Source organism: Octopus sinensis, linkage group LG23, assembly GCF_006345805.1.
Source record: "Octopus sinensis linkage group LG23, ASM634580v1, whole genome shotgun sequence".
NCBI lineage: Eukaryota > Metazoa > Mollusca > Cephalopoda > Octopoda > Octopodidae > Octopus > Octopus sinensis.
Window position 1 is genome coordinate 19,303,803 of NC_043019.1, and position 25,897 is coordinate 19,329,699.

Sequence of the window (25,897 nt, forward strand, 5' to 3'; positions counted from 1 at the left end):
TCTCTCACGCACCAAATGGCAATTGCTAAAAAGCATTCGTGAAGTAAAATCATGTAGCAACACCAAATGGCAGTGCTCCAGCATGGCCACAGCTCGTGAGCTGAAACTAGATAAAAATAAAAATTTAAAAAATAAATAAAAAAATATGGCCAGGGGAAAAAAATGTTTTTAATTTAGTTGTATTTAGCATAATTTCATTTACTTATGATTAGATTTTATTAAATTTTCATTCAATAAAAATAATTTCTGTTTAATAGGCATCACATTGAAAGCTATTAAATTACAAAGTGTTTGTGTTCATCATCATCATCATCATCGTTTAACATCCACTTTCTATGCTGGTATGGGTTGGACAGTTTGTCTGGGGACTGATGAGCCAGATGGCTGCACCAGGTTCCAATCTGATCTGACAGAGTTTCTACAGCTGGATGCCCTTCCTAATGACAACCACTCCGAGAGTGTATTGGGTGCTTTTACATGCCACCAGCACAAGGGCCAGTCAGGTGGTACTGGCAACGGCCACGCTCGAATGGTGTTTTTTACATGTCACAGGCACAGGGGCCACTCCAGTGGCACAGGCGACAACCTCGCTCGAATGTAGTTTTTCATGTGCCACTGACACAAGTACCAGTCAGGTGATGCTGGTAACGATCACGCTTGAATGATACTTTTTATGTGCCACCAGCACGGGAGGCAGTCAGTGGCCCTGGCAACGATCACACTCGGAGGGTGCTCTTAACATTCCACTAGCACGGATGCTGTGCTCATTGCCTCACTTTACTGGTAGCATCCCTGTACATAGCTTATACAGCTCTCACCAACCACTCGTCTATCCCTAGTTTCTGCATCAACCACCAGATAAGGGATTGGGAGACCCTGTCAAAGGCTTTCTCCAAGTAAACAAAGGCCAAGTACAGAGGTTTACCTTTGGCTATGTATTTCTCCTGCAGCTGCCTTACCAGAAATATAGCATCAGTGGTGCTTCTACCTGGCACAAAACCAAACTGCATCACATCTGGACTAACTCTCTGCCTAATTAGTTGGGCTATGGCTCTCTCTCTCTCTAACTTTCATCACCTGATCCAACAATTTGATACCTCTGTAATTATTTCTATCTAAGGCATCACCTTTACCTTTGTAGCAGTTGACTATGGTGCTGCTACATCTGTTATTGGGTATGACTCTTTCGTGAACCACCTGATTTACAATACAGGTGACTAGACTGTCTTCATATCCTTAATTGCTTTATCTACCAGGGTACTGTCAATTGGGTCAACATTTGGCAGACTTTCCTCCTCCCATTCATTCTCCACATTCAGCAGTCTTTCATAATGGCATTTCCAAGCCTCTTTCTTTGCAGAATCATTAAATGCAAGTGCACCATCATCCATGCAGACACATTTCTCTCCTATGACATAACGATTTTCTCTCGCACACTGTCTTGCAATCCAAAACACTTCAGTTCTTTGGTCCTCATGTCACTGAACACAGGCAAACTTCTTTTCTGCTTCACCCTTGGCTAGATATACCTGTCTCCTAGCTTTCCTTCTGGCTATCTGGTTCCCTGCTGCCTCCACTCTTCCAGGCCTGTTTCTTTGCTCTAATGACCCTGTCTACAGCATTGTTCCACCACCACATCACCCTAGGTTTAGTTGGGACTTTGCACCAGCTACAGATTTGGAATGTGGCACTCAGCAAGCTGTCCTGCAGGAGTTCCCAGTTGCCCTCTATGTCACAAGCCTGTAGCTCCTCCTTCCTCTCATCAAATTTCTCAGTTACAATGTCCCTAAATCTCTGACCATATAAAGGGTCTTTAAATTTCCAAATTCTTCTTTTCCAGATTGGTCTGCTTCTTGCCATCCTTCTGGCCTGGCATCTAAAATCACTAATGACTAGTCTATGCTGATGGGATACATTCTTCACCAGGGAGGGTCTTTGTATTTAAGAGCAACCATGCACCCTGCTGTCTGGTGAGAATGTAATTGATCAGGTCAGCACATTCACCTGATTGATAGGTTATCAGGTGGCTAGCTGGCTTCCTGAAGTTGGCGTTGCAAATCAATAGGTTATTTGCATCACAGAACTCCAGTAGCCTTATTCCTTTTGGGGATCAATTACATGGCTCCCATGGACACCATGAAAGATACCAGTCTGCCATCCAACATGCCCATTGAAATTCCCAACCACAAAGATGAGATCATTGTCACTCGTCTTTGAGGTAGCTTGCAGAAGAATATCATAAAAGTGGTCCTTCTGTTCATTTGGTAGGCCTGCTTGTGGGTCATAGGCAGAGATAATTGTCACTAGACTATTCTACAAGAATAACCTGTGCTTAAGCACTCTATCGTACACTCTGACTACCTCTATAAACTTATCCATCCATTTCCCAGCAAGAAGTATGCCCACACCACCTACCCTGTCACTGTTACCATCCCAAATTGTTTAAAAAATTAATAATTTTTTGCATAGGCACAAAGACAAAAATATTGGTAGAGGAAACAATCATTTATATTGGCTCCAGTATTGATGAGTACAAATTTCATCAATCCTGGAAGGATTAAAAGAAAAATTGACCTCTACTGGATTTGATTTCAGAACATAAAGAACTGGAATAATGATAATAATAATTGACCCATCATACCCATTTGAATCCAGGATCAAAAAGAAAGAGGAAGAAAAACAAAAAATACAATCCTTTAAAATTTGAAATAGGAAGAATTTGGAATATGAGAACTGTAAAGTTTGTGCCTAAAATAATTGGTTTGTTGGGAACAGTAAGGAAAGATAGAGACAAATGGCTGAAGGAGATTGCAATATAATTCCCGGTAGAGCCTCTACAGAGAGTTTGTCTCTTAAGGACAGCAAGGAATTTGCAGAGGGTTACAAACACTTGAAAGACAGTTGAAGACTTGTGGATACTGCTAAGCTCACCCTTCTTTCTACCAAAGTTCTTGTGGTTTGTCTATAGACTTTCAGAGGAAGCTGAATATACTTTTCATTAAATATGCCTTATATGGTCACCATTTACTGATTTATTCTGCACTACACTATGTTGATGCTTTTCTCACTAAACCTGGTTGTTTCAAAATTAGGGGGGAAAAAATTATTTTCTAACCATTTCAACTGCATGCTTTCCTATTCAAAAAACAGTCTAATGTCTGAGAATTTTTCATTTCATAAACCTAATCTATGACTAAAATTAAAGTGTAAAGTGTATGAAATCTGAGGAGCTGTGGGTCCCACATTGTGTTCTCAGGGTTCACTTTTTATACTGACAATTGAAATTCTAATAAATTATTGTGACATAGGAATAACCCAAGCTGGGAGTCAAGTTAATCCAGGCTTTTAATTTTGTAAAAATTCCAGACCTCTAGAGGCAGACTGAAGAGATTAGATTATAAAAATACTTACAACTGCAATAGCAGACAGTAAACGCAGCACCACAGATTCAACCATTTCAAATATTCTATTTCTTCATATTTACTTAAAATTATTGCAGCTTTTGTAGAAGAGAGTATTCCTTACCAATAGATTATATTTTGATAGTGAGAGTAAATATATGTTTTTAAACAAATTGTTCATCCTTTACAGACACACACACGCACACACCCTTACACTATACATACAAATGCACACATATATGCAAACACATGTAATGTGTACTCATGCAGATTATATGTTATACACACACACACACAAAACATTAGACGATTCAAGATAGAATCACATACTAGTCTACCCATTCGCATACAAATTTGATAAAGTTGTTGTTTACAGATGTTTTTGTTTTTAATCAAACTTGTTGCAGATTCAATGAGTACAATAGCCTCACAGACTCCAACCTCACTGCGTACTTTAGCAACAGATATCTTCGGAGGCATTTAAGGAAAATTGGATTGGTAAGTACTTTTAATTGTAATTGCTCCATAACATACTGTAGCGATGAAATAGCAAAGTGCTTAAGCTATTAAATGGACAGTCAGCCCATAAGACACAAGTTCATATTTACAGTGACCATTGTATGTTTTTCAGGAAGAAATTTTTACTTCTCATACTCTAGTTTATTGAGGGCTGTGTGTGTGTGTGTTATAGACATACATATATCATCTTTATCTTAATCATTTAATGTCCATGTTTCAAACTGGCATGGATCGGACAGTTTCTATAGGATCTGTATTACACCAAGGAATGCACTATGCTCCAATATCTGCGTTGGCATGGTTTCTATGGTTGGGTACCCTTCCTAATGCCTACCATTTTACAGTGTATATTGGGTGCTTTTTATGTGACACCTGCACTAATGCGATTGCCATGAAAATCTACAAAACCCAAGTGAGGGTGGGGGATGTTTGGAGATGAGGGTTTAACATATGAGAGGATGGGGAAAAGCAGGTTTGTTGCTGTAGAGGGGCTACATGTCTCTTTTCGAAGAGAGGGCAATGATGAGTGGAAGCAGCAGTGCAGGTAGGTGGGTATTGGGGAGGGAGAGATGAGGAGGGGAGGTGGGGCACGACTGTAAAAATTGTGAAGGCTTGAAAGGTGAATCTAGTGAAAGCTTGATAAGGGATGGGAGATGATGAGTGAAACTGAGAGAGGGATGTAGAAGAAAGCAGGAAAGAGTGGCAGGATAGCATTGATGATACAGGAGAAGGACAAGCCAGAGATGACAGCAGACAGTTTGGTAGGTTGCAGGAATGGAGGTAAGAGAGGTAGACATAGTACGTGAAGAAGAAGAGAGAGAGAGATAAGGGGAGGAGAGATAATTTGGTGGAGTGTGATCAAAGTAAAGAATGAGTTGAGAGAAGAACATCAATTGATGAAGAATGGCTAACAAAGTGAAATGGTTCCAGAAAAAAGAGGTATCAAGAGAAAGCTTCAGTGAGAGGGAGGATGGGTGGTGGTGGTGGTGGTGGTACTTTGAGAGAAAATTGGGTGAAGGGTCCATTCCCACATATAGAGATGCTTCTAGAACTTTGTTTTACTGAAATGGACAGGTCTTCTTGAGAACAACATATCATCAGTCATCCCAGTCTTCTGTGAGGCTCACAATCCAGAGGTCGGCCTTCACCACGTTATCCTATGCTTTCCTGGATCTTACTTTTTCACAAACGTGAGTGTCTCCACAACTATCCTCTTATGAAAGTGCGGCTTTCTCTCTCTCTCTCTCCATATCTTTTCGTTGCTTTATCTACCACAATGCTGTCAACTTGAATTGCTGGACTCCCTGTAGGGTCAGAATAAGGTAGCTCTTCCTTATCCCATAGATTCTCCTCATTTAGCAAATTTTCATAATAGCACTTCCCACTTTCTGCTCTTCTCTATTAATGGTATGCCTTCGTTATTCTGGATACACTCCTCACCAGTGACACCTCAGTTCTCTTTCACATACTGTCTCATGACCCTGAACACCTCTTGCCTCTGATCCTCAGATTGCATAACATAGGAATTACAACCGTATTTCATGGTCTGCAATTCCTATGTTATGCAATCTGAGGATCAGAGGCATGAGGTGTTCTTCTATGCTTTACCATTGGTCAAGCATACAGGTCACCTAATTGCCCTGCTAGTCATTTGGTAATTCTCCCAACTAATAGGAAAAAAAATTAGTCAAAAGTATGGATGGTATTATTCTTTATACAAATATAAATGATCTTCGACTTCTCCCAAAGAAATAAAATGAAATGCTGCTCATAGAAATATGGATGTTCTTGCAATTATCTTGCACTTGACTTGGCAGAATCGTTCTATATGTCTCAGCTAAAATCTGTCAATGCATTTTCATTTATACGAAAAGGTAGGCTCACATAAGCTTACAGGATTTATTTAGAAGGGTTTGGATTGAAAATCGAGAACCAGCCACATAAACTATTTATAGATCATGACAAGTGTTCTATTATGTGTGTTCTGTGTCCTTTCAGATGCTCTTGCGAAGGGGCCATGTGAACAGAAAGGCTAGGGCCATGTGACAAGTGAAAAATTGTTATGAGCCAAAATTATAGTTAACCTAGTTGACAGTAAGCTTAAGGATATGTCTTCATGCATGAATGCATTTACATGGTATATAAGCTTGGGGTGGGGTATTATTTACATGTGGAAACATTGGGTGGCAAACAGGGTGATCCCATTGAGATGGGGTGCTGCACACACACTCACACATATTCAGGCATGATTGTGTGGTTTAGAAGTTTGCTTCCCAACCACATGGTCTCAGGCAAGTGTCTTCTACTATAGCCCTGGGCTGGTCAAAGCCTTGTGAGTGAATTTGGTCTATGGAAACATATGATCTAAAAGAATCCCATTATATGTGTGTGTATTTAATTATGTATACACACTCCTGTGCTTACCTCCAATCTATTACATAGATCAATAAAAGAGGTGAAATTATTCCTGAGTCAACATATCGGGCGAACATCAGCCGTGCTGAACAGCGGGAGCAAGTGAAGGAAGCATTAGCTCAGGCCATTGTACACAAATCTGTTGATCTGCAACTGAAGAGAGAAAATGAAATCAACCGGAAAGTGGAAGAAATATCTAAGCTGGAACTGGTTCGAAAAATGAGGGTAAGAGTTTCATTTTAAACTTCTTCATATATGTAAACTACACACTTATAAACTACAGTCCTTATCAACAATAATATATGAGATAACACAGTATTATGTTGTGGTTCTTACAACAATATTACACTCTACAGTGTTATTCAGTGTTATTTATTGTACCTCATTTATGTTTGCTGGTTATTCAGATGGTGTGTGCTGCATCACAATTAGATACAATGTCTCACAGTTTTATTTCATGAATCCTTTGAAACGTGCTGGCTGTTACATCAAAATAGACTGTATCACAGCAACATAGTAAGTGTCTCAGTGTTGTGCAGTTTACAGTTTACAACATTTTTATGTTGTCTGTTGCCACTGTCTACATCACATCACACTAATATAGTTGTGTTGCTGTAGATTTATACTGAGTGGAACTGAAGCAAACACAGCATGTTAGAACATGATACTACAATGGTGACTGTGCTATGTAATATATCACATGAGAAATGTTGCTGGCTATAACAGTATGCATTGTGTCATGGCCATATACAGGGTGTTATCAAAAAATTCTCAGACGAGTGCTGTAGCATACTAACAGATGGCAGCACATGGTTGCGTGTAAAGTGAAAGCTGGCAGTGACCTTCATGGAGTGGTGGGCTGGGTGCCATTGCTGTGTTTACTTTGCAAGTTGTGAAATTTGTGTTTTTGTAATCACATGGATATGCTGTAGTCTGCAATTTTGGTCATGGACAGGAAGCTGGAACAAAGAGCCAGAGTGAAATTTTGCATTAATCTTGGGAAGTCTGCTACAGAGACATTGAGTGTGCTTTGGCCAGGTTACAGCAATGAGTTGTACATAATGTTTTTTAGGTGTCACAGGTGCTTCAAAACCAGAACATCTCTGGAAGCCAATAAGCGTCTCTGGAAGACCAACCATGAGCGTCACAGCTGGAAATGTGGCATTGTGCATCGAGAAAACGTTCTCCAGGACCAGACGATTGGTCGAGAGTTCTACTGTAACATTTAGAAGTATATGAGGGAGGACATTTGGTGAAAGTGACTGGATCTGTGGAGCACAAAGAATTCAATTCTTCACTGAGCTCTCCTCACTCGTGAGTTTCTTACCAAATTCAACATGGCATCACTTCTGCAACTGCCCTGTTCACCAGATTTAGGACTTGCGGACTTCCATCTCTTCTCCGAGATGAAAATGCAGCTCAAAGGTCACCATTTTAACCCCATTGTTGGGATCCAGGGCAATTGAAGAAGGTCCGCAACTTGCTTATGGAAAGTGACTTCTAGGCCAGATGCCAAAAGTGGCAGGAGCACTGGGGCCGGTGCAAGGGGACTATTTCGAAGGAGATGAGGTTAAAACTTAGGTAAATAAGTTATTTTTTTTATACGGCCTCGTATGTAGCACCACAGAAATACAGTGTCATAGTTTATGATGATGATGCTATATTCCACACCTGCTACGAACAGAACAGGATTGCAGAAACACAAAGAAAATGTGAACTACATAAGTCCAGGGTCAATTCCTTGCCTTCAGTTCCAGCAGACCACCGGCAGCAGAGACTTCTGAGAATGCATTGGAATAATTGACCACAGCTGGACACACTGTGGCCACGTGATGTCCTTTCCATCATTAACAATGATAGATGGATATTCCAACACTGACAACAGTTGGAGCTATGTCTGAATATCACCCATCCTGACACTGTCTGAGTAGTATGAGCACATCGGCTACAGCAAAAAGACAAGATGGGCATGAATGGAAGATTTTGGCTTTTTTTTTTTATCATGCATCTGCTCACTCAGGGCTGATTTGTGACCAAATAACAATGACGACCCCAGCCACCATTCTATCCTGCCACCTCAACACTGTAATAAATTACCAACTTCCCAAATGGCAACAGCAAATCAATATTGCAGTTCTGTTTCATTTGCAGTCAGAGCGCTACACAGCCAGAAGCCACACATTACTCACGTCTGCAACGAGTCGAGAGTCTCTGTCGAGGCGTGCAAGCTCTGTAGCTGGTAGCATGCGACACCAGCCTTGGACCAATTCACGACCACGGACTGCGTATGAGCCACAAGGCACTCAGAACTCAGACATGGTAAGTTTTTAAAGCAGCCTTATATGACTGTATTGTTACACCTTTCCCACATCCACAACTATCACAATTTACTCAACTAACCAATGCAATGAAAAAGCCTCTAAGTAGTAGCTTAGGATCCTAGAAACTACAGGCAAACTGCTGTGTCACTATGGCAATTTTAGATATTGACATGGTCCAGTTGAAAAAAAACAACTATATCAGAAGTGTGTCGCAAGGAGCTCTATTTCCTTAGCCAAGGGATTTTTCAAGAGTTGGCAAGATGACAGCTGACATACTTGTTTCCCAATGGGAGTGAATAATGTTGTATACCGCTTCACACACACTTTTGATAGCAACCCAACTGAGACCACCCCTCCTGGTTCTATGATACAAACTTCCTGTTTTAAAGTGATCTAAATTTAAATCTTTCATAAAAATTTCATTTTCATTAATCTTCCAACCCCAACTTTAATATGTTATATAAATAAAGTTATTTTATTAAATTCCACATTTTAAAAATTACAGAAGGCAGTGTATCTCAAGAGAAATATGGTACCAAAAGGTTTAAAGGTCAAACTGAAAGAGATCGATGCCAGCATGAAAGATATCATCTTGTCTATTGTGAGAGGCTGAGTATACTGTAGTGTATGCTAGCTTTGCAGAACTGAGAGCAAGATAAAAGAGCAAGCAGAGATAATGAGTTTCATACCTGGCCACAAACTTACACTGAAATACCCAACATGCAAAATAATGGCAGTAACATTGCTCATTGTTGCCTTTGCAGTGCAGATATGAGTGAGTGGTAAACGTAGGGGTGACAAAGAATGAAATATGATATGGAGGAAAGATAGCATGAATTCAAAAGTCCTTGTGACACCTTTGGTGCAGAAACACAAGTTGTAAGACCATTGGCATTGGGCACAGAACAGAATTGTTACACTTGTGGCTAACAAAAAATTATTCAAGGACCACCCAGAATTTGACTGGTTCACTCTTGTGCTGTTGTTAGTGTTGTAGTTAGGGGCCACTGCAGAATTGCTAGAACAGCTGACAAAAAATACATTGTGATATTTCTTTTGACTCAATCCTGCCAAGGCCAACTTTGCTCTTTATACTTTGGGGATTAATAACATATAGGTGAAGTTCTATGAGCAACGCTATCAACTAAACTATCTTCTCAAAATTGCTGGCCTTGTGCTTAAATTATCCTCTTCCTCCTCCTCCTCCTCCTCATCATCATCCTCATTAATGTTTTGGCCTTTGTTGTTGTCTATTTATTTATTTATTTCAGAGTTTTTCCAGCCTTGATTTAGAAAGCAAATGCTCAACCATTTCAAGGGATCATTCAACTTTGCAGACCCAAAATTCTTCTACTGAAAGAGATCGGTATTTTCCGGTAAGGTATTTCATAAGGAATGTGGGAGTTATTCACTATGTCACTGTTATTACGATGTTGGGAAATCTTTCACAATTGTATAAGCTATCTTCCATATTGTGGAGGCACATGACCTAGTGGTTAGAGCAGCAGACTCGCAGTCGAGGGATCGCAAGTTCAAATCTCAGACTGGGCGATGTGTGTGTTTATGAGCAAAACACCTGAGCTCCACACGGCTCCGGCAGAAGGTAAAGGCAAACTTCTACCGACTCTTTCACCACAACTTTCTCTCACCCTTTCCTCCTGCATCTTGCAGCTCACCTGCGACGGACCGGTGTCCCATCCATGTGGGGAGCCTATACGCCAAGGAAACCAGCCCCTATGAGCCAGGCATGGCTCGAGAGGGAACAAACATCTTCCATATTGTTGTTGTTTAACCCTGGGTCAGTCCTAGTTGAGTTGATCACTTCCATCTTTAAAAATTGTTTATCTCGTATCACATTAAAGAGTTTGCCATTTTTACCTCTGTAAAGCTAGAAGGATATGATTTGAGATGTGGCTATTATTTTTAGCAGGTTTAGGGATCAGGTAGAGCTCCCTCATTGACTTGCGGTAGGTGTTTATGGTTGATGATGTTTTTTTAAATAACCAATCTCCTTCTCCTTCACTCAAGATTAGGCTCTTCATATCCGTCAGTTATGTCAACCACCATAACTGAGATTTTGTTTCATTCTTATCTTAGATACACAAGTGGCTTCTCCTTGCTGGAAATATTCACAATTCATCTCAAATATATTTAGATTTATGCATAATTTATACACATAATTGTATCTCTCTCTCTCTCTCTGTATGTATGTATATATATATATATATATATATATATTAGTCAATTTAGGGTAACAAAAAATTCAATAGAAATTTATCGCAACCAGCGGCCTGGTGAAAAAGAGAAAATAGTCATCGACTAAATATATAAATATAACGATTTAGGAGTGACCCCAACAGGTCACTCGTCCACCAGAAAGAGCAGCCATAACTCACACCGCCAAGTATTATTAATTCAGAAATTAGGTGAAAATTTAAAAACATTTACCCTAATTCATCTTTTAGACGTTGCAACGTTTCTGTGTCATTAATGATTAAATTAGCTTAATTAAATTAAATTAAGCCAATCTACCATAGGTTACACTTCATCAGTAAAGACCTGGGAGAGACAAATATACACGAGGCGTCTGTATCGAAGCCTACGGGATATCTGACTTAAAATTTTCAAGACTGACGTATTCGCGCCAAACTTATCAACAGTAAATATAAACTGCCGATTCAATCTCAGAATTATTCAGAAAATTATCAATTAGTCAATTTAGGGTAGCAAAAAATTCAATAGAAATTTATCGCAACCAGCGGCCTGGTGAAAAAGAGAAAATAGTCATCGACTAAATATATAAATATAACGATTTAGGAGTGACCCCAACAGGTCACTCGTCCACCAGAAAGAGCAGCCATAACTCACACCGCCAAGTATTATTAATTCAGAAATTAGGTGAAAATTTAAAAACATTTACCCTAATTCATCTTTTAGACGTTGCAACGTTTCTGTGTCATTAATGATTAAATTAGCTTAATTAAATTAAATTAAGCCAATCTACCATAGGTTACACTTCATCAGTAAAGACCTGGGAGAGACAAATATACACGAGGCGTCTGTATCGAAGCCTACGGGATATCTGACTTAAAATTTTCAAGACTGACGTATTCGCGCCAAACTTATCAACAGTAAATATAAACTGCCGATTCAATCTCAGAATTATTCAGAAAATTATCAATTAGTCAATTTAGGGTAGCAAAAAATTCAATAGAAATTTAATTTAATTAAGCTAATTTAATCATTAATGACACAGAAACGTTGCAACGTCTAAAAGATGAATTAGGGTAAATGTTTTTAAATTTTCACCTAATTTCTGAATTAATAATACTTGGCGGTGTGAGTTATGGCTGCTCTTTCTGGTGGACGAGTGACCTGTTGGGGTCACTCCTAAATCGTTATATTTATATATTTAGTCGATGACTATTTTCTCTTTTTCACCAGGCCGCTGGTTGCGATAAATTTCTATTGAATTTTTTGCTACCCTAAATTGACTAATTGATAATTTTCTGAATAATTCTGAGATTGAATCGGCAGTTTATATTTACTGTTGATAAGTTTGGCGCGAATACGTCAGTCTTGAAAATTTTAAGTCAGATATCCCGTAGGCTTCGATACAGACGCCTCGTGTATATTTGTCTCTCCCAGGTCTTTACTGATGAAGTGTAACCTATGGTAGATTGGCTTAATTTAATTTAATTAAGCTAATTTAATCATTAATGACACAGAAACGTTGCAACATCTAAAAGATGAATTAGGGTAAATGTTTTTAAATTTTCACCTAATTTCTGAATTAATAATACTTGGCGGTGTGAGTTATGGCTGCTCTTTCTGGTGGACGAGTGACCTGTTGGGGTCACTCCTAAATCGTTATATATATATATATATATATATATACACACACACACACACACACACATACACATATATATATATATATATACACATATACATATATATTAGGTTTGATCAATAAGATTGACCTTGAACTCTGCTGTGCATTCTGGCTCACTTCTGCTTGGGAGAAAGGTGTGTAGCATGTGATTGTCGCATTAACCGTGACAGTTGAGCAGAGAATCTGCATCAAACTTTGCTAAAATCTTGGTGGTACCTGTTCAGAGGCCTATGCAAAGATTTCAAAATGTTTTCATCATTCTTGACACAATCAAGCAAATCTTGTGCAACTGAAACCCGAGTGTCTTTTTGGTTAGCTGAGAGTACTTTTGGCACAAAATTGGCAGACACGTGTCTCATACCCAAAACTCCAATGATGATGGACTGAACTGAACCATAACTACTCGGCCCCTCCTCTGATAACTCACGGATGGTGATTCAACGATTCCCCTCACACCAACATGCACATCTGCGATGCTTTTCTCAGTTTTGCTGGTTATGGATTTCCCAATATGTTTCTCAATATTGACATTTTTTCGGCCATCTTTGAAACACTTGAGCGACTCGTACGCTTGTGTGCACTCATCTGATTCCCTCCATACACTTTCTGCAACATTGTGTAGGCCTCTGAGCAGGTATCGCCATGACAACTTTCTCTGTCATGTTCAATGCAATAATCACACGCTACGCACCTTCCTTCCAAGCACTGCTGTAAACAGTGGAAGTGAGCTAGAACGTTAAAACTTAGTACACATGCACTGCAGAGTTCAAGGTCAATCTTTGCTAAGTGGCTTCACTCTGCGCGCTTAAACTTTGTTACTATGGCGACAGTCTGGATGCTTATTGATCAGACCTCATATAGATATACACTGGCGGAAATAAATTTAAGACCAATGATAAAAGTTGTATTTCTTACAAAATATTCTGTTACCAACACCATACAAATTATTTCTATCTTTTACACCTTCTGCAGAATTTATTTCTCTTTCGAATGATGCAGACAATAACTATTTTTATAAGATAATAGAGAATATTGGTGGAAGAGTGAGTATCAGAAGATGAGTTGTAGGGGGGGGGGGGGAAGGCTTGACAAAACCTCTCTTCTGCTGAGATGGACCATTCATTTTGGACCCTTATCTCCACTGAGGGGCTCAACATCTTGAGGTCAGTTTTCACTACTTCATCCCACATCTTCTTAGGTCTACCTCTTCCACAGTTTCCTTCCACAATTAACGATTGGCACTTCTTTATGCAGCCATCCTCATCCATCCACTTCACATGACTATACCAGCACAGTCGCCTCTCTTGCACATCTGATGCCTCTTATGCCCAACTCTTCTCTCGATACATTTGCACTTTGTCATACTTATACAATGACTTGGCACAGTCAACGCAGCTTGCATATTTATTTCATTTCTCTCTTGTCTTTGTATGTCCCCTGCATTCACAGCCCATGTTTCACAGCCATGTAGCACTGCTCTTCATACACAGACATCATGCTATCTGCTTTTCATCAGAGAGAGTAGACTTTTCTTTACCATTTGAGCTATGAGTTCTCTGAACTTCCTTCAGCCACTTTCTTTCCTACCAACTACATTCTCAAAGCATCCGCCTTCTCTGCTAATTTGCTCACCTGGATAACGAAGCTTCCGCAGCCTTCCAGAACATCTATTTCCCATATGTTCTTCTTATTTATGGCTCCTGCACATCTGGCATCAACAAATTCTTCTTTCTCTGTTAACATTCCTTTGATTCCACTGCACAACCTTATGTGTCCTTAGTTTGAACTGATGTGTTAATGTGTGTGTGTGTGTGTGTGTGTTAATGTGTGTGTGTGTGTGTGTGTGTTAATGTGTGTGTGTGTGTGTGTGTGTTAATGTGTGTGTGTGTGTGTGTGTGTTAATGTGTGTGTGTGTGTGTGTGTGTGTGTTAATGTGTGTGTGTGTGTGTCTGTGTGTGTTAATGTGTGTGTGTGTGTGTGTGTAGGTATGATGATGCAAACAGGGAAAACAGAATTCAAAATATGAATATTTTTGTCTTACATGTTTCCTCCTACATGTACAGTTTTGTAACTCCTTTTAGCAAATGAAACACATGTAATCTTTATATATATAAAACTGAGAATGTGTGTCTGACTGTCTGTCTATCTGTCTGTCTGTCTGTCTGTGTGTTTCCCTAAAACTTGAGAACTACCCAACCAATTTCATTCAAATTTTACACATGCCTTACTTAGGATCCATGTAGTTTCATGGGCAAAAAACTTCGCCTAGAGCGAGCCCATAGTATAAAATTGCATCAATGACTTGAATTTGAATAAGTGGTTTCACATGTATTGTATTGTATTGGCATCCTTTCTGTCTCGGGAGACAATGGAGTTGCGCTTTTTTTTTTTGGGGGGAATAAATTAAAAATAAAATTAGCGTGCAGAAATGGAATAGTCCAGATGATTAATAAAAAATTAAATTAAAGTATACAATGTAGAGAAAAAAGAAGATTTCAACACATGGAGGAAAGCACCTTCGAAAAGTGTCTTGATGCGACTATGAAAGATATCTAACCAGGGGCAGTAAATTCGCCACAATAGAAGCAAGGTTCGAGTCAACGGAGCGTGCAAGGGAGTACTCGACTCGAACCTTGCAAAGTGGAAATATTTAATTTTTACCTTTATATCTGGGACGTAGGACGTCCTGGATAAAAATTTAAAATGTCCCCCCAGAAGTAGATGTAGGCTGGATTGTAGCCACACTTCTATACAAGAGGGAGGACAAGATACAATTGATCGAAATTACAAGAGACGGGCTAACAATTCCAGTCTGTTATATATTTTGAGTATTGTTATCACTAGCGATATCAAGATATAACTTTGTATTTTGTATTTTATGTGTAGATGTATATATATATAGATGTACATGTAATTTGTACACATATATATACACATATATACATGCACTAGCACTATGACCCGGCAACGACGAGTCTTTAATGCTAGTAGTGAATAAATAATGCCAAAAATTTCTTCCAGTCTCCTGTATTGATAATATTACTCTACAGAAAATATTCCACACAAATATAACATCTACATATGGATTTGGAATACTGGAATAACCAGAAGTGCTTCAAGAGGACACAGTTTGGATTTTACGTGTGACTCTGTATGTATGTGTGCGTGCATGCTTTTAACTATGATATAAAAGCCTGCAATCATATTGTTTCCATTGATTTATCGTTGATTGTAATTACAAACTGGATTCAAGCCAGGTACTTTTTTCTAGACTGAAGTTAATAATATTGTCTACGCTGTACATATGCCAGTGTTCTATGGGCATTTTTTTTGTTCTTTCTTTAACAAAATTATCCAAGCAATGGGTCAAATGCCTTTTGGTATTTAATTGTGTCTCTTTAAGTTTCTGAGATCAAATCTAGCTGGATTTGACTTTGCCTTTCATCCATAAGTATCAGACGATTACATTCAATTTTCTTTACCCCAGTGCTGTACCAGGGTCAGCAGGATTGAATACACATTCCCCACAAAATATGTAACAGTGTCATAAATGCTTTGCATTGTCTGGGCAAACAGCTGTGTGTGGCAGGATGAGTTGAGCATCAGACAAATTGTGTTGTGGCATTTCTTTACACCACATTCTGAGTTTATTTCACAAATGAGTCAAGTTAGCTTTTCATTTTTTCTGGGTTCAAGAGAATAAAATACCAGTCAAGTATTGGGTCAACCTTATGTCAATATTAGAATATTTGTCATTGCCAGAAATCATCATCACCACCATCATCATCATTGTCGTTTACTGTCCACTTTCTATACTGACATGGGTTGGACGGTTTGACTGAGGACTGCCAAGTCAGAAGGCTGTACCAGGCTCCAATCTGGTCTGGCAGAGTTTCTACAGCTGGGTGCCCTTCCTAACGCCAACCATTCCGAGAGTGTAGTGGGTGCCTTTTACATGTCACTGGCACAAGGCCAGTCAGGCAGTACTGGCATCGACCATGCTAGAATGGTGCTTTTTACATGCCACTGGCATGGGAGCCAGTCAGACGGCACTGGCAATAACCATGCTCAAATGGTGCTTTTTACATGTCACTGGCACAGGGCCAGTCAGGTGGCACTGGCAATGGTCACACTCGAAGGGTGCTTTTTACGTGTCACAGGCACGGGACCAGTGAGGCAGTACTGGTATTGACCAAGCTTGAATGGTGCCTTTTACGTTCCACTGGCACAGGTGCCAGTCAGGCAGTAATGGCATCAGCCACAACAATGATTTCACTTGACTCAACAGGTCTTCACAAGCACAGTTTATTGCCCAATGATTGAAGGGTACTCTTAAATGGGCCAGTTATGCTGCACTAGCATAGGCCACGCTTACAGTCTCACTTGGCTTGCTGGGTCTTCTCAAGCACAGCATATCTCCAAAGGTCTCGGTCACTTGTCATTGCCTCCATGAGGCCCAACTTTCACCTCCTCATCCCAGGTCTTCCTGGCTCTACCTCTTCCACCGGTTCCTTCTACTGCTCTCCTCATCCATATGCAGCACATGACCATTCCAGTGCAGTCAAAATCATAAAACACTTCATGCTTCTCTTTCCTTGTCTTTTATTTCTCTAGAATTGTGGAATGGTAAACTAACTATCTTTATATGATTTACATGTCACATTTTATAAATAAGAATGTTGTTTGTTACTGGTATCAACTAGGCCAAATCTTGGCTCACAACAGGCAAAACTAACCAGACAATGGCTATACAACTTGAGCAAAACAAACCCCGCAAAATATTTATATTTTGAAAGCACCAGTCCATCAGTTTTCTGTTTGATCTCTCAGTGATATATGCCCAAGAAGTATAGGCAATCTTTCGGTACACGTACCATAACTGCCTGTTATAAACCCACGTGGGTTTATTTACATTTCTGAAGAAAAAAGAAACCCTTTTCCCCCACCCCTAATCCTAACCCTAACCCCACATATATAAAAAAAAAAACTTTATGGAAAGTGACGATCTTCTTCAAATGTAAACAAACAGACTTGGCAGTTATGGGACTTGTACCGAAAGATTGCCGAAGTATATATAATGACACACACATATTATACAGTGAGTTGACAGTCAGTCATTTGAGCATTAGATAAAATGCATTGCACTGTTGGTTCTGACTCCTTCTGCTCTGAGATCATCTTGCATTCAATCCTTTCAGAGCAGGTAAATGAAGTATTCAACAGGTGGAAGAGTCAACATATTCGAACCCCAGTATTTTATAGACACTAGAAGGATGGAAAGCAAAGTTTACCTTAGCAGGATGGCAACAATGGTGGTGATTGTTGTTTTTTTAAATCTCCCAGGACAGCCATGACTGTGTCGACCTCACATCCATTGTGTTCCATCAGTAATGCTCCTCTCTTGCATTCAGACACTTTGTTTCCAGGATCCACCACATTATTATTCATTGGATTCTTGCTTTTGTTTTCTTTTTTTTTATCCCCTTTTTTAGAATGATACAGTTAAATTTGAGAGAGATTTCGTTTATTTTTATAATTTCAATGTCGAGGCTAATGCATTAATTTGTAATAGCAATGATGTTTATGCTGTTGTCGTTGTTGTTGTTGTTTCAGTTTTATTTGGATGTGAACAATTTGAGGCAGTATGGCCTGAAACTGGCCCCACTTCATGACACATGGAATAAACAGCTGAAGTCACCCTACCTTGCAACTGACCCTTCTGCAGGGGACAGGATGAAGCCTGTACGGCCAAAGACGACACCCAAACTAATGTCAGACCATAATGGAAGCAAGGCAGAGGTGATTGTTTAGATGTTTTGTTTTCCATTTTTTGTTCAAATTTCCTCTTTTTCCATAGTTTTTCCAATTCAGCACAAACGATTGATGTGAAAGTTCAAATAATCACATCATTATCGTTGCCATCATTATCGCTGTGATCCTCATTATTTCATTCATCTTCCTCAAGGTCAACCATATCACAAATGGTATCATCCTCCTCCTCCGCATCCGCCTCCCCCTCCCCTCCTCCTCCTCCTCCTCCTCCTCATCATCATCATCATCATTAACATCAGCATCATCAACATCAGCATCAGCAACAACATTCTTATTGTCAATATAATCATAGTTACAATCAAGATTTTCATCTTCCACAACAGCAGCAGAAATGCAGAACAGATGCTGAGAGTAACTATCACTCACATTATCATCATAATTATAATGAACCAGCATAGACATAACAATGGGTCCAGAGTTTCTCTTCTCTTGACTCCTCCCACACTCAACAACAGGACTGTGTAGAGGTTTGGTAGGTCCAGACTTATTCCTCTTTCGACTCCTTGCACTCCTAGCAATAGGCTGGTGACCAAGATGTACACTGCTAAAATAATCTAAATCTTGCAGGTTGAAAAGAGTTGTCATCCAGAATCTGATACAAATGTTTAAATGCATCTATAAACCAAAGAGGGAATCTCTATGTGATCACTTGACCTGCAAGAAATAGCAGCCAAATTACATCATACAAAAAGAAACAATGGACTCATTAAATAGTGTAATCTTAAATTAGCTACTTTTTTTTTACCCTTTTATTGATTTTAGTCACTGGACCGCAGCACTACTGGAGTACTGTCTTAAAGATGCCGTCAATCTAATTGACCTCACTACTTGTTTTTTAAGTCTGGTATCTATTTTGTTATCTCTTTTTTGCCATTAAATTATAAGGAACATAAACAAACCAACATCAGTTGTCAAAAAGTTTTGACAACTCTTTGATAATATTCACATATATGAGAAGTTTCTACACAGTTTCCATCAACCAAATTCCCTCACAAAGCATTGGCTAACCTGGGGCTATATCAGAAGACTCTTGTCTGACATACTGGGACTAAACCTGAAACATTTTGGTCTCAGAATGTTCATAACCATGTGCAGTGATGCCTGTGCCTAGATCTAAAAGGAAAGAAACAAATGCTAGGACAATGATGGCTAAATCACTTTTGATCAAAGGTCTGCTCAGTCTTTGCTCATAGCTCTACTGGGGAGAAGCTGCTACTGCTGCTGCTGCTGCTGCTACTTGCATGCATACAAAAAATATATACACAATCACACAGACACAACTATTAATCCAAGCATCTCAAACTAAGATTATTCTGTTGCAGAGATATAATGCTGAGGCCAGAATGAGGACCAACTGCAATGTGACCATGAAGTTTTTGGGCAAACATGTGACAAAATTGCCAAGCGACTCTGTTCGTGAAACTGAAGTTGTTGTGCAGCAACAACACTGTGGTGGCAACACTGTATGCGTTTACCATGGCAAACTTTTACCCCAAGGTAGAAACCTGACACTTTTTAATCTTCTTTGTTTTTAAGTTTAATTTTATGGCTGTGTTACAAGTTCAAATTGGTTTTGCTTTTATCCCTTCAGGTTCAATAAAATAAACCCCAAAGTAAACCAAATCGTAGCCCTCACTTGCAAGCCTTTACGACTTGCTAGCATTGTTTTCGATGCCTGAATAGTCATGAACAGACCGACACCTTCTCAGTCCTTTTAGCCTTGATCCAGTGGAACATCATCCAGGATGTGACAGCAAGAGACAGAACTGCATTTGTCATTATCATCATCCTCATCCACATTTTACATCCATTTTCCATCCTGACATGAGTTGGACTATGTGACAGGAGGTAGGCAAGGCTGGAGGGCTGCACCAGGTTCCATAGTCGGTTTCAGCATGGTTTCTACAGCTGGATGCCCTTCCTAATACCAACCACTTTACAGAGTGAACTGGGTGCTTTTTATGTGGCACCTGCATGGGTTTAATTATATTAAAACTGAAAATAATTATTTTGAATTCTACAAATTAAACGATTGAATAAATTAAAAAAAAAAAAAAAAGACCTGACAGAATTTTTTTTTTTAACTTATTCACTGTTCACTTCCTGTACATATTCTGTTTACTGCTCATGCCCTTCTGGCTACAGTTTCTGATGAGTTATAGTACACCTGGACACTGTATACAATAAGTTCATTATACAAAACTTTTAACTGGGAAATCTGGAGGTTTAGAACCCACTTGAGAAGTGTTGATATAAATGATTTCACTTTGATGTGTGGTCTTATACCAAAGTAGGAAAACATCAAATGATGCATTGGCAGAATCAGGAGACTCTCAGACAAAATGCCTTGCAGTATTTACTTTTTCTCTTTACATTCTGAGTTCAAATCCTCCTGAGAACAACTTTGCTTTTCATCTCTCTGGGGGCCAATAAAATAAAGTACCTATCAAGAACTAGGTCTATATTGTCAATTATCCCCCTCCCTTCAATTTATTTGGCCATGTGCCTAAATAATAATAATAATAATAATAATAATAATAATAATAATAATAATAATAATAATAATCACTACCACCACAACCATCATCATCATCATCATCATTAGTGGAGGTGTGCAGCTTAGTGGCAAGGATGTTGCATTCATGACTGTAAAATTATGGTTTCAATTCCTGGACTGGGATTCTTGAACAAGAATAAGGAAACCTGTGACAGAATAGGAGGAAATATTTATGCCACAGAACCGAGGAAACCAACCTTATGGCCCTCTGGCTTGGGAAGGTAGTGAACTCAAGCAGAATCCTTACTACGTCATTGAGCACTGGGGTGATTGACACTCTCCCTCCCTCCAAATGTCTGGCCCCTTCTGCCTCCGATAGAAAAGATGGTCAGGATTATTATGGCAAGGTGATGAGCTGCCAGAATGGTTGGCTCACTGAGCAAAACACTTAGTGGCATTTCGTCCCCCTTTACATTCTCAGTTCAAATTTTGTCAACGTTGCCTTTTATTCCTTTCAGGGTTGATAAAACAAAGTACCAGTTTCACCTGCCACTACATTCTCAGTTCAAATTCCACCAAGGTCGACTTTGTTTTTCATCCTTTTGGGGTTGATAAAATAAATTCCAGTTGAATACTGGGGTCGATGTAATCAACTCATCTCCACCACCCCCTAACTGCCCTTGTGGCAAAAATTTGAAATAATAATAATAATTATTACTTTATTATTACTATTATTTATTGTCTTTGCACAGCTTCTAATGCTGGAGATGTACTACAATGCCAGCTGTTCACTACTAGTGAACTAAGGTAACACTGCTTATTTTTCAAGCACCATCTGAAGTATTCAAGTGGTTCCAAGCAACACTGTTTTTTGCTTATTGCAGCCCCTATTTGTTCTACGTATTTCTCAAGATTTTTACTCACTGTTCCCAGGGCTCCAACAATTACTGGTACTACTACCACCTTTTCCATCAGCCACAACTGCTTGACCTCCCAAGCTAACCTGTTATATCTGTCGACTTTCCTTTCTTCCTCATCGCATACCATGTTGTCAGCTGGGTGAGCTATATCTATGATCCAGCATCGTTTGCTTTCTTTCTCAATTAACACTATTATTATTATTAGTATTATTATTATTATTCATGGAGGCAGCAAGCTGGCGCACTGGACGAAATATTAAGTGGTATTTCGCCCTTCACTATGTTTTCAGTTCAAATTCCTTTCAGGGTTGGTAAAATAAGTACCATTTGAACACTGGGGTTGGTGTAATCGACTTATACCCTCCAGCAAAATTGCTGCCCTTGTGGCTAAATTTGAAACCATTATTATTATTAATTAGGCAGTGAGCTGACAAAATCATTAGCACACTAGGCAAAATGCTTAGCAGTATTTTGTCTGCCATTACATTTTGAGTTCAAATTCTGCTGAGGTCAACTTTGCCTTTCATCCTTCCAGGGTCGATAAATTAAGTACCAGTGAAACACTGGGTTCAATGAAATTGACTGGTCCCATCCCGCTAAATTTCAGGCCTTGTTCCTTTAGTAGAAAGGATTATTATTATTATTTTTATTATTTTTTCCTTTAGTCAACAAGAAAATCAGTAAAAATGTATCTCATCTGGTTTTCATTTCAGAAAATTTCACATTCATATCTCACCGCCATATCAACTTCCCATTCAGCCTCAGTGTCTACTTGGATGGTATTTTACACTTGCGAGTTAGTGTCTGCTGTGAATATCGGCACCATAGAGGTGGTATCATTGGTGGACCACAAGGCCAATTCATTCTGGTCAGTGTGAAGGGATCGATGCCTTGTGCCAGGTTAGAACGAGTTTTATTTTTGTGTTTTTGTTGTTGTCTTTCAAAGAATGGTGATATGGCAGTGGCAATTGAACAGCAAGCTAAAATGTGAAGCTCAAATCTTACTCAATTGACTTCACATTTCTTGATTGTACTTCTTCCTTAACAAATTTATTTTCTTGATGTCAAAGTAATAAAATTATCATCATTATGATGATGAGGGCAGTTGATGACAAAATCAGTAGATCATTAGCGAAATTACCCTACTGTATTTAGTCACAACCCTGCTGAGGTTGACTTTACCTTTTATCGCTCTGGGAATCAATAAATATCAGGAGCATACTCCTGAAACTGGATGGCAGAATTGGTGTAAGTATTGAACACTTTGTGTAGAAGGATCAGTATCTGGAGCCAAGTTTGTTTCATTATCACATGGTTCCAGGTTCAGTCTCACTGTGTGGTACCTTGAGCAAGAATCTTCTACTATAGCTCCAAGCTGACCAAGGTCTTTGCCCTCACCACTTGACAATCGATGCTGGTTTGTTTATATCCCCATAATCTAGCAGTTTGGCAAAAAGAAAACAGTAAAGTAAATCCCAGATTCCATTTTCTCTACTAAACCAATTAAGGGGCAGTGCCCCAGCATGGCCACAATCCAGTGACTGAAAATGCCTAGTAATACTTATTTGCATCTTGTTTTATGTTCTGAGCTGGAATTTCACCAGAGATGAATTTGACTTATTCTTTCTGAATTAATTAAATAATTATCAGACAATTACTGGGACCTACTTAATTGATTGCACCTCTCCCATCTCAGAAAAAAAATAGTCTGTTTTTTTTTTGTATATTAGAATTCAATATTTACAATTATAACTAAGGTGGTGAGCTGGCAGAATTGTTAACACTTTGGGCAAAATGTTGAGTAGCATTTTGTCCATCTTTAATGCTCTGGGTTCATATCCTGCTGAGGTCCTTTCAGAGTCAATAAAATGAGTACCAGTTATGTACTGGGATTGATGTAATTGACTTACCTCCACCCCCACCCCAAAAACTCACTGGTCATGTTCCAAGCATTTGAAACAGTGTTTTGATAATAACTGTATTTGTCATAGTTTCGTGATACTTGTGGTTTGATTTTAAGGTGCAAATTAAACAAGGACTTACGCCAGAAGAAACAGAAGAAAACGTCCCATGGTAAACCCCCGGAATCTGCCTTTCACCAGATTGACCACAGAGACAGTATGCTAGATGAACCTGATGGCAGAAGTCTTAGGAAAAAACAAACTAAATTCCAGTCAAAAGAGATGCCATCAAGTCAGGAAGGTTATATTTCTTTACTTATATTTGAGTTGTGTCTGGGGAGAGTCATTCTCTTTTTGTGCCTTATAATGTAACACATTCACCGGTAAAATTTACACTTTTTTTCTTATTTTTATTTTCCTAAAATTTTCGTTGCATCTTTTCGTTGCAACCTTCAAGAGTCAAGACGCAAAGGTGGAAATTTTACCAGTGAGTGTGTTAAATAATAAGGCACAAAAAGAAAATGACTCTCCCCAGACACAACAGAATATGCTTCAACACACGAACTCATATAAAGAATCTTGCAAACCAAATCCAAAAACGAAATAATTATATTTGAGTTTTATACATCATCATCATCATCATCATCATTTAGCGTCCGCTTTCCATGCTAGCATGGGTTGGACGGTTCAACTGGGGTCTGTGAAGCTGGAAGGCTTCATCAGGCCCAGTCAGATCTGGCAGTGTTTCTACGGCTGGATGCCCTTCTTAACGCCAACCACTCCGTGAGTGTAGTGGGTGCTTTTTACGTGCCACCCGCACAGGTGCCAGACAGAGCTGGCAAACGGCCACGAACGGATGGTGCTTTTACGTGTCACCGGCACGGGGCCAGGCGAGGCTGGCAACGGACACGAACGGATGATGCTTTTACGTGCCACCAACACGGGGGCCAGACAGAGCTGGCAAACGGCCACAATACGGATGGTGCTTTTACGTGTCACTGGCACGGGGGCCAGACAGGGCTGGCAACGGACACGAACGGATGGTGCTTTTACATGCCACCGACACGGGGGCCAGACAGGGCTGGCAAACGGCCACGAACGGATGGTGCTTTTACGTGTCACCGGCACGGGGGCCAGACAGAGCTGGCAAATGGCCACAAACGGATGGTGCTTTTACGTGTCACCGGCACGGGCGCCAGGCCAGGCTGGCAATGAACACAAACGGCTGGTGCTTTTACGTGCCACCGACACGGGGGCCTGACAGGGCTGGCAAACGGCTACGAACGGATGGTGCTTTTACGTGTCACCTGCACGGGGGCCCTGATGTTGATCGACCTCAATTTGGTTTGATTTTGATTTTGACTTCTCACTGGTCTTGCCGGGTTTTCTCACGCACAGCATACTTCCATTGGTTTGATTTTGATTTTGACTTCTCACTGGTCTTGCCGGGTTTTCTCACGCACAGCATACTTCCAAAGGTCTCGGTCACTGGTCATTTCCTTGGTGAGACCTAAAGTTCGAAGGTCGTGCTTCACCGCCTCGACCCAGGTTTTCCTGGGTCTACCTCTTCCACAGGTCCCCTCAACTGCCAGGGTGTGGCACTTTCGCACACAACTATCTTCAGCCATTCTCATCACATGACCATACCAGCGCATACGTCTCTCTTGCACACAACAACTGATGCTTCTTAGGTTCAACTTTTCTCTCAAGGTACTTACACTCTGTCGATTATGAACACTGACGTTACACATCCATCGGAGCATACTAGCTTCATTTCTTGCGAGCTTACGCAAATCCTCAGCAGTCACAGCCCAAGTTTCACTACCATGTAGCATGGCTGTACGTACACATGCATCATACAGTCTGCCTTTTACTTTGAGCGAGAGGCCTTTTGTCACCAACAGGGGTAAGAGCTCTCTAAACTTTGCCCAGGCTATTCTTACTCTAGCAGTTATACTTTCAGCGCACCCGCCCCCACTACTGACTTGGTCACCTAGGTAACGGAAACTATCAACTACTTCTAGCTTTTCTCCTTGGAAAGTGACGGAAGTTGGTCTCAGAGCATTTTCAGTGTTAATTGTTCCTGAGCATCTGCCACATACAAAACCCATCTTCCTAGTTAGCCTTCCTTTGACATTGCTGCACCTCTTATGTGTCCATAGCTTACACTTGGTGCATCTTATAGAGTTTCTACCT

At 39.8% G+C, this 25,897-nt stretch overlaps 1 protein-coding gene across 2 annotated transcripts in view; it reads left to right on the forward strand.

Moving 5' to 3' along the window:
• LOC115223553 (glutamate-rich protein 3-like) overlaps positions 1–25,897 on the forward strand; it is a 71,848-nt gene that overhangs the window by 28,362 nt on the left and 17,589 nt on the right. For both annotated transcript variants that reach the window (XM_036512649.1, XM_029794190.2), the window contains exons 2-9: positions 3,809–3,899; positions 6,363–6,560; positions 8,487–8,654; positions 9,928–10,032; positions 18,165–18,350; positions 19,706–19,880; positions 22,514–22,700; positions 23,821–24,002. In XM_036512649.1, the coding sequence (XP_036368542.1) occupies positions 3,809–3,899; positions 6,363–6,560; positions 8,487–8,654; positions 9,928–10,032; positions 18,165–18,350; positions 19,706–19,880; positions 22,514–22,700; positions 23,821–24,002 (1,292 nt within the window). The remainder of the gene's footprint in view (positions 1–3,808; positions 3,900–6,362; positions 6,561–8,486; positions 8,655–9,927; positions 10,033–18,164; positions 18,351–19,705; positions 19,881–22,513; positions 22,701–23,820; positions 24,003–25,897) is intronic.